Source organism: Patiria miniata, unplaced genomic scaffold (genome assembly GCF_015706575.1).
Source record: "Patiria miniata isolate m_02_andy unplaced genomic scaffold, ASM1570657v1 HiC_scaffold_19, whole genome shotgun sequence".
NCBI classification, from domain to species: domain Eukaryota; kingdom Metazoa; phylum Echinodermata; class Asteroidea; order Valvatida; family Asterinidae; genus Patiria; species Patiria miniata.
Window position 1 is genome coordinate 13,268,296 of NW_024037057.1, and position 13,835 is coordinate 13,282,130.

Here is a 13,835-nt window from a genome sequence, read left to right on the forward strand (position 1 = left end):
CAAATTGCACGTTTGGGTTGAAACAGGACCTGAAAAACAGCTCTCAAAAGTACCTTTTGTACTCATTTCATGACAGACACAATAGTCGTTTATATTTCATCACACCTTAGGCTACATATACCCGAAAAATGACGGAAATGTTTTCGAGCATTCCACAATCTCTTTAAAATAAGTCGTAACTATTGAAATTCACTACTCACCCACACCTGAAAATCTGTGATCCAAGTAATTAAAAAATGGCCCAATAAAATGTTATAACCCTAACCATAAGAATTTTTGTTAGAGTCAAGGGCTTTAACTTGCTAAAAGGAAGGGAACAATGAATCACAGTCATGTGTGCACGTGCATGTTTTTTTCTTCGAATATTCACACCGGCAAAAAGCTATTTGAATATTCCGTTGATGATTGAATATTTGGTACGTTTCAGGCAGCCCTAAATATTAGTTATAAATTTAATTTTTGTTCATTTGTTTAGCTTGCGTTAGGTAATGTTATCAGTGCATTGGGCGACCCAGCAAAGAAATCCAGCCACGTTCCATACAGGGACTCCAAGCTGACCAGACTACTGCAGGACTCATTGGGCGGCAACAGGTACCAGACCAACGCAAGCTGATTTGTGTTTTTACACATTATTGAAGTAATGTTTAGGGATATTCATATCAAATATGATATGTTATGTCAAAAACAGACTCTGGTTCAGCTGTTAATTAAATATTCATAAATACCTAAGACAGTTCACCCATTCCCATTGGTCGAGAGCCCGTCACGTGGCCGGTCTTAAACGGATGATAAAGACATGGCTGGCTGGTCTTAAACACTTTGCCAGTGTCTTTTACCTTTTTACTGGTTGAACGTTCACAATCCTCACGTAGGCTTGCGTAATACTACCAGTGAGTCAGTATTTCATAGTCCTAAATTCACAATGCACTCACCACAGCTGCGTCTGCGCATCATCACGCAGTACGCGCGACGCACGCGCCATAAAAAGGAGTTGCTTACGTCTTACTCTGGAGCTGGACACTCCATTATATAGCTAGAGGGGTGTTTCGAAAAAAAGAAAGTAAAAATCGTTGGAAGTGTTAAATTTTTGACTTGTTTTGACTTTTGGACTGGAAAGTTTAGATTTTTTGATCGAAAAGGTATTTATGAATCGGAATAAATATGTGCTTGGTCAGTATTAAACACTATGTTTAAGACTGGTTGGAATCTGGAATGCTGATAATAACCCTTGGCTTCGCCTCGGGTAATTATCAGCATTCCAGTTCCAACCAGTCTTAAACATAGTCTTTAACACATCCCAAGCCCACATTTATTCCCTTATTAAAATATTTATCTTCTCATGCACAATGAAGGTTTATTTTGTGAAAACGGATTTTTGTTTCTTGTTATTCTTCAGTCAAACCCTCATGATAGCCTGCGTGAGTCCCTCGGATCGCGACTTCATGGAGACACTGAACACGTTACGCTACGCAAACCGCGCCAAGAACATCAAGAACGTTGTGGTGGCCAATCAGGACAAGACAAGCCGGCAGCTGGCCGCACTCAGGAACGAGATCAGGGAACTACAGGAAGAACTTGTGGAATACAAACAGGTCAGTTTTAATACTGGTGCCTAAAGCCCCAGTCACACATTAGCGGTTTGGAGCTGCGGATATCCACTGTTTAAATTTCGTGATAAACCGTGGGAGTACCGTATTTATCCTTAGTACATCCGTGGTTACCCGTCATCTTTCTTAGGTATTTTCGGAGGGGCTACGGAAGTTGTAAACTGTTCCAAACTTCCGTAGTGAATCGTCATGAAAATGTATCCGTAGTGCAACCGTGGGACATCCGTAGGACAATGGTACTAATTTGTAGTAGTGTTCGTGGCTATTCGTACATATTCTTGGAGATTCGTAGCTCCTTCGTGGTAGAAATCTCTACGAGTTCACTATGAATGTCCTACGGATATGCCCGGATATGCTAGGATTCTGCTAAGGTTGTACTACGGACATGTATGCTTTATTTGTAGGAGAACCTTGGTCATATGTGGCCAAATCGCAGACAACCGTGGCGTTTGCATCATTATTACCGGCGATATTCTTCGACAATCCGTGCATATTCTTGACAAAACGGGGTGTATTCGTAGAGAAGCCGTTGAACAGTCGTGGCTATCTGTCCTGAATCTGCAGTGCATTCTTAGAAAATCGATTTCTCCACGAATCTCGACGGTTCATCGTGATCGATTGATTCTTGGTAAACCGTGGATATTCGTGGCTCCAACCGTGAAAGTGTGACTGGGGCTTTACGACGGTTACTCATTTCACCCTCCAAAACGCTTAAAGGGCCATACAATGTAATTGTTGAATGCAATTTTTAAAAATGCTCTGTAGTGTCCCATTTAATTTTATTTTTAATTTTTAGTTTGCTTTTTTTTCTCAAGGGTATTATGATGCCTGTTTTTATGCTAATGCCAAGTAGGCAGAAACCTCAATGTTACATCTATTTCAGCACCAAAAGCTTCAAGATATTTGATATTTTCTTGTTGTAAAATTTCTTTTCTTTGGGGATTTGTTTTTTTTCACAAATGTTTTTAGATGAGCACATTTTTGGATTTACTATTTGAACCAAAAAAAATCTGTTATCTGAACAGTGTGTGCCTAACATTACATCACTGCAATGGCGCCCTCAGGTGTCAGGAAAAGCATGGAGAATTTTAAATGTTTAACACTAACTCCCTAGCAAATGCTAGGAGCCATACCCATCCTGGCAAATTCAAACACCGTATAGAAACTGCACACACATATTTCTGACTTTGATTCTGGAGGTGTGCCAACCCAATGTAAAAGACTGTCAGTTCAGGGGTACTGTACCCATCCTGACAGATTCCTACAAAACATGCCAACGGGGTTTGATGGGTTGAGTTCTGTTAGGATTACAGTTTTCCATATACTTTTCTGGACAACTGAGGACGCTGTTGCTGTGATGTCATTTCAGAAAGACACTGTTCAGCTTAGTGGTTTTCTGTTCAAATTGTGAACCACAAAATGTGCTCATTAATCAAATTAGGTTTTGCCCTTCACCGACGTTTTAAACACTGTATACTCAGTGTGTTACCTCCCGAGTGAATGTTGGAAAAAATCACTCGGGTGGGACTCGAACCCACGACCTCCTGCTTTCTAGTGCAGATGTCTTACCACTCGACCACCGAGCTAACGGGATCGGTTGGCCGGTTCGAATCTGATGTATATAGCAGCGGGTACCGCATAAACTATTATAAGATGGAATTTTTGTGCCGGGGTGATATAAATCAAATTAGGTTTTGCCCTTCACCGACGTTTTAAATGTGCTCATTGAAAACATTTGTGAAAACAAGTTTGCTCATTGGCTTACTGTCATGTACTGACACAACAACAAATCACTAAAGAAAAGAAAATTCACGACACTAAAATATCCAAAATTCTGGACATTTTTGGTGCTGAAATAGCTGTAACATTGAAGTTTCTGCTCGAAATGACGTGACACTTTTGCTCATGAATATGGAAATTTGCATTAGCATAAAAACCAAAAAGGCACCAAAATGGCAAAACGAAAATTTATTGAAAATGAGGTAACATGGGACATAAAGGTGCATTTTGAAGAATTGCATTAATAAAAGAATAACATTGCATGGACCCTTTAAAGGGCCGTTACAATGTACATTGTACATTTTTAGTGAAGCTGAGATTGTCTTTAAAATGTTTCATTGGCCCAGCGATCAGGGGTAATATTGATGTAAAGTGCTTCGATCTTAGTTAAAAGCCCTATACATGTACATGTAAGTACCCATTATTATTATTTGGTGCAGGGTAAACGGCAAATCAACTCGGAAGGCGTCGAAGAAATCAACGACCTCTTTCACGAAAACACGATGCTCCAGACAGAAATTGAAAACCTACGCCAGCGAGTCAAAGCCATGCAGGAGACCATTGATTCGCAAACGTCGAGGATCTCGGTGCTCGTCGCTGAGCAGGCTCGGGCGAGGCTTAGCAGCATGGTGGGGACCGGGGAGGGGGGTGGGGGAGGTGAGGAGATGATGTCTATGGTGGAGGGATACGTCAAGGAGATTGAGGATTTGAGGTAAGCAGCCTATTGGTCATTTCTATTGGTTGAGGGTCTGTCACATGGGTCGTGTTATCCATTCCTATTGGTCGAGAGCCCATCACATGGGTAGTTTCACACCAACACTCATAAATACCTATTCATAAATACCTAAGACAATTTACCCATTCCTATTGGTCGAGATCCTTTCCCTAGGCCGGTCTTAATTGGTTGATGAAGACCGGCTGGCTGGTCTTAAACACTTTTCTAGCAATTTAAAGATGTCAAGGAATTGTAAGGTCAGGGAACCAGTCTAGCTGGTTTGTAGCCGTTCATACATGTAGGCACTGGTAGGTGTGCATCAATTGCAAACAAGTTGCGGACTAACTAAATATGGGAAATTGTGGGCAGTATTTGAAAGAAGTCGGCTTTTTCCAAAACTAGTTGGCTGAACAGCATTGGAAATTGATATGAAAATACCACTTTTCTTGAAAATGACAGCACACCAGGTGCCATGATTTTACTGGATGCTTTAGACTGTCATTCACTAAAAGTCCAGTACGGTATTTTATAATAATTTGGTAGTTTTGTTTTTGCTTGATGTTTGCAAATGTTGTATATATTCCCTTTAAAACACTGCTGAGAACTGTTCACTACTGGGCCAGTTGTAAATGTGGCCTGTGAACTGGGACAACACATTTTTTTCCGTCTTTGTATTTTATTTTTAAGGAAGCAAAATGATTTTTGATGCTTTTGTGTTCTTGGGCAAGACACTTTACTACAACTGTGTCTCTTCACCCGGGAGTATAAATGGGTACAGGCTGTGAGGGCAGAGACCAGATTACGCTTATTTTGGGCTGCTGCAAAAACTGGTCTCATGGCCTGATGAACAGGAGTAAAACATGTTCATGTACATGTAATAATGAAGATGTATTGAGAATTTGGTATCAAGTGATTTTGAGTTATCTTTCCGTTTTCTCGTTTTATTTCTCAGAGCTAAACTAGTGGAGAGTGAGTCGCTGAATGCCGTTCTACGTCGGAAGAACGTCCACGAGTCCCCAGTCCGAATGCCGTCAAGATCCCCCATGAGCCCTAGTCACATACCACTGACTTCTAGCAGTGCAGACTTCAGGTATGAAGTCTAGTAAAACATCATTTCAATATATGGAACATAAAGCAGTGCAACTGTTCATTAACCAATATGTATCAATGTAAAGGCAGGGCGGTTTGGGGCAGTACAGGGAGTCGATGCAGGGAAGTTTTGAGACAGTACTGGGAGTCACAGGCACTTGGGGTGGTGCAGGGAGTACCAGGCAGGACGGTTTGGGACGATAAAGTGAGTAACAGGCAGGGTGGTTTGGAGTCGTACAGGGAGTAACAGGCAGGGTGGTTTGGGGCAGTACAGGGAGCAACAGCCAGGGCAGTTTGGGGAGGTACAGGGAGGAACAGCCAGGGTGGTTTGAGGCAGTATGGGGAGTAACAGCCTGGGTGGTTTGGGGCAGTACAGAGAGTAACAGCCAGGGTCGTTTGAGGCAGTATGGGGAGGAGCAGGCAGGGTGGTTTGGGGCAGTATGGGGAGTAACAGGCAGGGTGGTTTGGGGCAGTACAGAGAGTAACAGCCAGGGTGGTTTGAGGCAGTATGGGGAGGAGCAGGCAGGGAGGAGCAGGCAGGGTGGTTTGGGGCTGTGCAGGGAGTAACAGGCAGGGCGGTTTGGGGCAGTACAGAGAGTAACAGCCAGCGTGGTTTGAGGCAGTATGGGGAGGAGCAGGCAGGGTGGTTTGGGGCTGTGCAGGGAGTAACAGCCAGGGTGGTTTGAGACAGTATGTGGAGTAACAGGCAGGGTGGTTTGGGGCAGTACAGGGAGCAACAGCCAGGGCAGTTTGGGGAGGTACAGGGAGTAACAGCCAGGGTGGTTTGAGGCAGTATGGGGAGTAACAGGCAGGGTGGTTTGGGGCAGTACAGAGAGTAACAGCCAGGGTGGTTTGAGGCAGTATGGGGAGTAACAGGCAGGGTGGTTTGGGGCAGTACAGGGAGCAACAGCCAGGGCAGTTTGGGGAGGTACAGGGAGTAACAGCCAGGGTGGTTTGAGGCAGTATGGGGAGTAACAGCCTGGGTGGTTTGGGGCAGTACAGAGAGTAACAGCCAGGGTCGTTTGAGGCAGTATGGGGAGGAGCAGGCAGGGTGGTTTGGGGCAGTATGGGGAGTAACAGGCAGGGTGGTTTGGGGCAGTACAGAGAGTAACAGCCAGGGTGGTTTGAGGCAGTATGGGGAGGAGCAGGCAGGGAGGAGCAGGCAGGGTGGTTTGGGGCTGTGCAGGGAGTAACAGGCAGGGCGGTTTGGGGCAGTACAGAGAGTAACAGCCAGCGTGGTTTGAGGCAGTATGGGGAGGAGCAGGCAGGGTGGTTTGGGGCTGTGCAGGGAGTAACAGCCAGGGTGGTTTGAGACAGTATGTGGAGTAACAGGCAGGGTGGTTTGGGGCAGTACAGGGAGCAACAGCCAGGGCAGTTTGGGGAGGTACAGGGAGTAACAGCCAGGGTGGTTTGAGGCAGTATGGGGAGTAACAGGCAGGGTGGTTTGGGGCAGTACAGAGAGTAACAGCCAGGGTGGTTTGAGGCAGTATGGGGAGTAACAGGCAGGGTGGTTTGGGGCAGTACAGAGAGTAACAGCCAGGGTGGTTTAAGGCAGTATGGGGAGTAGCAGGCAGGGTGGTTTGGGGCTGTGCAGGGAGTAACAGCCAGGGTGGTTTGGGGCAGTACAGAGAGTAACAGCCAGGGTGGTTTGAGGCAGTATGGGGAGGAGCAGGCAGGGTGGTTTGGGGCAGTATGGGGAGTAACAGGCAGGGTGGTTTGGGGCAGTACAAAGAGTAACAGCCAGGGTGGTTTGAGGCAGTATGGGGAGGAGCAGGCAGGGTGGTTTGGGGCTGTGCAGGGAGTAACAGGCAGGGTGGTTTGGGGCAGTACAGAGAGAAACAGCCAGGGTGGTTTGAGGCAGTATGGGGAGTAACAGGCAGGGTGGTTTGGGGCAGTACAGAGAGTAACAGCCAGGGTGGTTTGAGGCAGTATGGGGAGTAACAGGCAGGGTGGTTTGGGGCAGTACAGAGAGTAACAGCCAGGGTGGTTTGAGGCAGTATGGGGAGTAACAGGCAGGGTGGTTTTGGGCAGTACAGAGAGTAACAGCCAGGGTGGTTTGAGGCAGTATGGGGAGGAGCAGGCAGGGTGGTTTTGGGCAGTATGGGGAGTAACAGGCAGGGTGGTTTGGGGCAGTACAGGGAGTAACAGACAGGGCAGTTTGGGGTGGTTCAGAGAGTAACTAATAGGGCGGATTGGGAAGTGATAGGGAGTAACAGACAGGGTGATTTGGGACGGTACAGGGAGTAACTGGCAGGGCAGTTTGGGGTGGTACAGGGAGTAACAGGCAGGGCGGTTTAGGGAGGTACCTATAGGGAGTAACAGGCAGGGTGGTTTGGGGCGGTACAGGGAGTAACAGGCAGGGCAGTTTGGGGTGGTACAGGGAGCAACTGGCAGGGTGGTTGGGGTGGTACAGGGAGTAACAGGCAGGGCGGTTTGGGGCGGTACAGGGAGTAACTGGCAGGGCGGTTTGGGGCGGTACAGAGAGTAACTGGCAGGGCGGTTTGGGGTGGTTCAGAGAGTAACTGGCAGGGCGGTTTGGGGAGGTACCTATAGGGAATAACAGGCAGGGTGGTTTGGGGTGGTACAGGGAGTCACACGCAGGGTGGTTTGGGGCAGTACAGGGAGCAACAGGCAGGGCAGTTAGGGGTGGTACAGGGAGTAACAGGCAGGGCGGTTTGGGGCGGTGTAAGGAGTAACAGGCAAGGCGGTTTGGGGCGGTGTGAGGAGTAACAGGCAAAGCGGTTTGGGGCCGTTCAGGGAGTAACGATTTGGACTTATTGGTTAACTGTTGAATTTTTCACATTTGCAAACATCTTGCATCGCTCTCATTGATAAAATGTCACACAAAACAGTATTTCATTTTACACAAGTCTACAAGTATTCATGCCAAAAAATTAGCTGTACCCTCTCAGTAGAAAACTAAAGTTGTGTGGTAATAGTGTCTTTTAATCAGATAGATTTGATAAAAAAAATCAAGATGGAGAAAACAAATTAACAGCAATCCCCATTCTATGGGATGTTCATGTTATTTCCCACTTAATAACGATGCATTGACCTTTGACATTACATGCAAAGTTCATTGACCAATCAAATCTTGCAACCATTTTCTTGGCCATGCAGTAGCAGACAGCGACATTACTCAGGTGAACGGTAAGTGAACAGGTCAACCATGTCATAGCATGCCAAAGTAGATGATTCTACCAACATCAATGCTTGAATTCATGTCCTTGTGTTGATCATAATCTCATGTTCACTGTGTTTTTTTTTTTTCACCCAGAAATATTTTTCACCCCGGTATTTGTGTCGCCTAAACAAACTTTTGGGGAAACAAGTTCATTGTTTCTCTGTACGGTATCTCTGTATCTCCGTATGATTGTATGTTCAAGTTTAGGTTAAGTTTTCAAAAGACATGTACAACTTCCACATGCTTGCATGGATTTTTGCTGAAACTTGGACGCAGTGACCTTTGGGTTGGAAGACAAATTCTTCATCGATTAAATGAGGTTAAAGGTCATGTAGGGGTCATTAGAGGTCATTGTTCAGATATGCTTTAAATGTTTTATTTGTCTACAGAATTCGATGAGTTTTAATGTCACTTGGGATGGAGTCATCCTTGGGTGGGGGTTCATCACAAGTCTTCTGAAATTGGAGGTCAAAGGTCATGCAGGGGTCATTTGAGTCGTTTAAATGCAAACAAATTGACTTATTTTAAGCACACAAAACATAGAGGGGATCGACCGCGGAAAAAGACGACACGTGTGGTCCGTGGACCACTTGTTTTCAGAACCTCACAAACTCACATGTGATTTGTCAGATGCTGCTACTGTAAATATTTATCTTCTTGGCCAAAAAAAATAAGTCTCCGGTTTCTGGTATGCGCGCGCGTCGCCGTAGCCATGCGCGTCGGCAAAATGAAAAAGTTTCTTTTTTCATTACAAGATGATGTCTCAAAACCGCCAAACTCTCTGGTTTGACTTGAATCCTGCTGCTGCACAATTTTAACGTGTTTTTAGATGGGGTTATGATCCAGAATAAGATTTATGTGGCCTCTCTGGACTCCCATATATTTGCACTAAGTTTAGTCGGGCACCATTTGCAGTCATCAGCCGACATTTGAAGCAAAAAAAAAACAGGAAAAAAAAAAAAAAAACGCGTCGCCGCACCACTTTTTGGGCAAGCTCCATACCAGAAACCGGAGACTTTTTTGGGGGGGCCTTATTCCCATGCATGTTTTTGTACAATAAAATTAATCGAGTTCCCTGGGTACAATCCATGTATGCAGCAGTCTCACCATTTAGTGCATGCTTAGTCCACCCCAGTGAAACTTTCATGTTCGCCATTACTTTCTCCCATTGCATGCATCAGATCATATTCAATTATATAACCAACAGACAGATAGAACTCACATCACATGACATTCGTTATTACTACCATTCTCGCCGGGGCTCAAAAAGTCCCATTCGCTCGTGGGAATCGGAAATACTATTGAACAGTTACACATGTACCGGGTAACTTCATTCCTTACACACTATGTAAGGATCATTAATCTTGTTCCATGATGCGGTATTTGTGTGCAAATATACGCTCTCCAGTGGTGTGCGCGTTCAGCGTAGCGCGTATTGTTCCAAAGAGCCAACGCTACAGAGAGAAATTCATTTTCCACCAATTTTGTATTGAAATCTAAGTCCAAAAAATGACAAGGATCTATGTCAGTTATATAAAGCAAATATTGAGTGGCTTTAAATTGTGAAATGGGAGGAATATTATCACCCAGTAAAATCTGGACTTTTCCATTTCACGAGGCGAGAGTCCAGATTTTACCTTGTGACAATATTCTTCCCATTCCACGCTGAGCCACTCAATATTTGTACACCATTTTTTTTCTTTAGCATGTTTGTTGATGTATGCATGTATATTGTACACACTTCACGCATTGATTTTCCACATGGGAGTCCTTCATCTTCATTTATTTTTCCCGTGGATGTTTATTATTGTAGTGGTGTGCATTTACGGGTAGTATGGGAACCGGGTACCGTATTGAAGTAACAGACGGGGTACCCATAAAGAAAGCCCACCCTAAAATTGAAATTAGTATGGGAACCAGGTACCCTATTGAAGTAAGAGACGGGGTACCCATAAAAGAAAGCCTACCCCGAAATTGAAATTAGTATGGGAACCGGGTACCCAATTGAAGTAACAGACGGGGTACCCATAAAAGAAAGCCCTCCCTAAAATTGAAATTAGTATGGGAACCGGGTACCCAATTGAAGTAACAGACAGGGTACCCATAAAAGAAAGCCTACCCCAAAATTGAAATTAGTATCGGAACCGAGTACCCAATTGAAGTAACAGACAGGGTACCCCTAAAAGAAAGCCCACCCCAAAATTGAAATTAGTATGGGAACCGGGTACCCTATTGAAGTAACAGACAGGGTACCCATAAAAGAAAGCCCACCCCAAAATTGAAATTAGTATGGGAACCGGGTACCCAATTGAAGTAACAGACGGGGTACCCATAAAAGAAAGCCTACCCCGAAATTGAAATTAGTATGGGAACCGGGTACCCAATTGAAGTAACAGACGGGGTACCCATAAAAGAAAGCCCACCCTAAAATTGAAATTAGTATGGGAACCGGGTACCCAATTGAAGTAACAGACAGGGTACCCATAAAAGAAAGCCCACCCCAAAATTGAAATTAGTATGGGAACCGGGTACCCTATTGAAGTAACAGACAGGGTACCCATAAAAGAAAGCCCACCCCAAAATTGAAATTAGTATGGGAACCGGGTACCGTATTGAAGTAACAGACGGGGTACCCATAAAAGAAAACCCACCCCAAAATTGAAATTAGTATGGGAACTGGGTACCATATTGAAGTAACAGACAGGGTACCCATAAAAGAAAGCCTACCCCAAAATTGAAATTAGTATGGGAACCGGGTACCGTATTGAAGTAACAGACGGGGTACCCATAAAAGAAAACCCACCCCAAAATTGAAATTAGTATGGGAACTGGGTACCGTATTGAAGTAACAGACAGGGTACCCATAAAAGAAAGCCTACCCCAAAATTGAAATTAGTATGGGAACCGGGTACCCAATTGAAGTAACAGACGGGGTACCATAAAAGAAAGCCTACCCCAAAATTGAAATTAGTATGGGAACCGGGTACCCTATTGAACTAACAGATGGGGTACCATAAAAGAAAGCCTACCCCAAAATTGAAATTAGTATGGGAACCGGGTACCCTATTGAAGTAACAGATAGGGTACCCGTAAAAGAAACCCTACCCCGGATGTTGTCTTAAGGGCTATGCCAGTAGCTTTACTGTGTAAAGTGCAACTTTCACGAGTTTCATCTGTCGCACGTTAAAATGCACATAAAACACGAAATCTGTTTTGGTTTTCAATGTAGGTTTTCATTTTGTTATTTCCCACAATCGGTATTCAGAACCTTTCTTTTTGCACTTCTTAGAAGTTACTAAGTATTTTGTAAAGTTTACCCGATCCCATAATCTGGAACCAGTTCCTGATATCAGCAGTCGGGTTCTTACATTGTAGGTACCCAGTTCCCATGCACACTCCTGTTTAGGTTTCATAAAAATCACAGCCAGTCAACCCTGCTTTTGAAGGCAGGGAGCACTCAACTGTTAAAAACAGTCACCTGATCGATTTTGACTGCTGGCCTGGGTTGGCCTTGTTGAAATTGCCAGGTAGAGAGGGAGGGTTAATAACGAGTACCCAAGATCTGCCTTCAGCACAGTTCATTTGAATAGTAGTATTAACCGTCCTGCTATTTAAACAGTCACAGACAGTCAAAATTCACTTCCACTTCCCTTGCTACATGTACATGTAAACTTTCAATAAAGGCTAGTGACCAGCAGTCAGATCATGTGTCAAGCAAACACTGTGACTTGTCAAACTGGGTCAACAGACATACTGTAGCAGGCAAGTTTTACATGTGGTCATCACAGCTGTTTTATCACCCAAAGTCAAAGCATAGCTGTATCAAGCTTAAACAGTCCCAGCCCGTGAATCCTGCTTTATGTACATGTTGTAGGCTGGGAATTCCTAACCCTAACCCCCTAGTACATTTGTAGTTCCTCGGGACTACCCTGCTAAATCCAACAGAGTCCAACCGGAGTTTCCTGCTCAATCCACTGTGCCTCATTTTCAGTTGTCTGCTGAATCCAATGCAGTCCAACATGGCATTATAATGCGGTTCAGTTGCCTGCTGAATCCAACATTTTGCATCAGGAATGTACATGTACATAAGGGGTTTACTGTTCAATCCAACAGGTTCCATCATGACATACCCCGTAGTTGGATCCTGTTGGATTCAGCAGGGTTTAGGGTTTTAACTGTTGAAAACTTGCAGTCACTTGTTAGGTTTTGACTGAAAGGACTTTTTGGCACAGCATGTATGTTTGCATCTATAGGAGCGTTAAGTCGACTTGGGACTGGATGACTTGTGATTGACTTGTGATTGACTGCCATGCATCACAAGTACTAAAACTACAACATTCCTGTTCTTTTCTTTTCAGCATCGAGGCAGAAATTCCAGAGAACAGTCGAGTGGCGTCCATCCTGGCCGAAGCCAGGAAGCAGGTTGTGCATGACCAGGAGAAGTTACGCCTGGTGGAAGCCTCCAAGGAGGCCTCCAAGGAAACACGGAGCAAATCTAGATTACACAGGTACATTGTACGTGTGAAGACCGGCAGTTTCATGGTGCTACTCAAGAATAACACAAATTTAGCAAAAGTCTCAAAAAGTGCTTCACATTTATTACCCCTGTTCATCAGGCCATGAGATGAGTTTCTCTGCAGCAGCCGAAGATCAGTGCAATCTGGTCTCTACCCCCACAGATACCAACTTATACTCCTGGGAGGAGAAGGCAATTGTTATAAAAAGTCTTGCCCAAGAACACAAACACTATGTTCCCCGTTTTGAACCCACATGTACCATTGCACATGAGTTGGACAGTTATTTATGTTCTTTTCTTTGGTGATTTGTTGTTGTGTCTGTACATGTACAGTCGGCTCCCGTTATAGCGAAAACGGCTAGAACGAAATTCCGGTTATTACAAACAAATACCTTCGGTCCCGGCAAAATTGTGCACATGTCTATGGGGAAAATTTCGCTTAAGACGAAAACGGACAGTACGAAATTCCTGTTAAAGCGAAAGGTTTTGGCGACCCGGTTGCGTAAAAATTCATTGTCAGCGACCCATTTATTACGAAAGGTAATCCTGGCGCACGGCTTTTTTCGTTCAATTTGAAAGCAGTACAATGTATTAGTAATCAGCAGGTGTCCGTCTTGTGTGAGTAGTTTCATGTTGCCGACGTAGATTTATTCAGATGGAGGTGCTAATCGGTTTGCCGGCGCACAGTCAAGTTAATCTCGCGCTGCGGTTAGGCCTGTCATCGCAGTGTTGCAAAGACGCGTGCCAGTCACCCGAGCCACTTGCACATCACCATTGTGCCATTAATCAAAAACGTACTTCAACCTTTGTGAATGGGCTTTCCCTATTTGTACCTAATTCTGCCGGTTAACAACAAAGGCCCATCATCAAAGTGTTCCGATGACGAGTGCCAGTCACCTGCACCACTTGCACATCGCCATTGTGACATTCATCCAAGACGTGACC

At 44.6% G+C, this 13,835-nt stretch overlaps 1 protein-coding gene across 1 annotated transcript in view; it reads left to right on the forward strand.

Annotated features, from left to right (window-relative positions):
* LOC119725846 (kinesin-like protein KIF21A) overlaps positions 1-13,835 on the forward strand; it is a 60,382-nt gene that overhangs the window by 15,931 nt on the left and 30,616 nt on the right. Inside the window, exons 8-13 of the mRNA XM_038197438.1 lie at positions 476-591; positions 1,397-1,592; positions 3,827-4,098; positions 5,054-5,191; positions 8,311-8,340; positions 12,733-12,882. Coding sequence (XP_038053366.1) covers positions 476-591; positions 1,397-1,592; positions 3,827-4,098; positions 5,054-5,191; positions 8,311-8,340; positions 12,733-12,882 — 902 coding nt within the window. The remainder of the gene's footprint in view (positions 1-475; positions 592-1,396; positions 1,593-3,826; positions 4,099-5,053; positions 5,192-8,310; positions 8,341-12,732; positions 12,883-13,835) is intronic.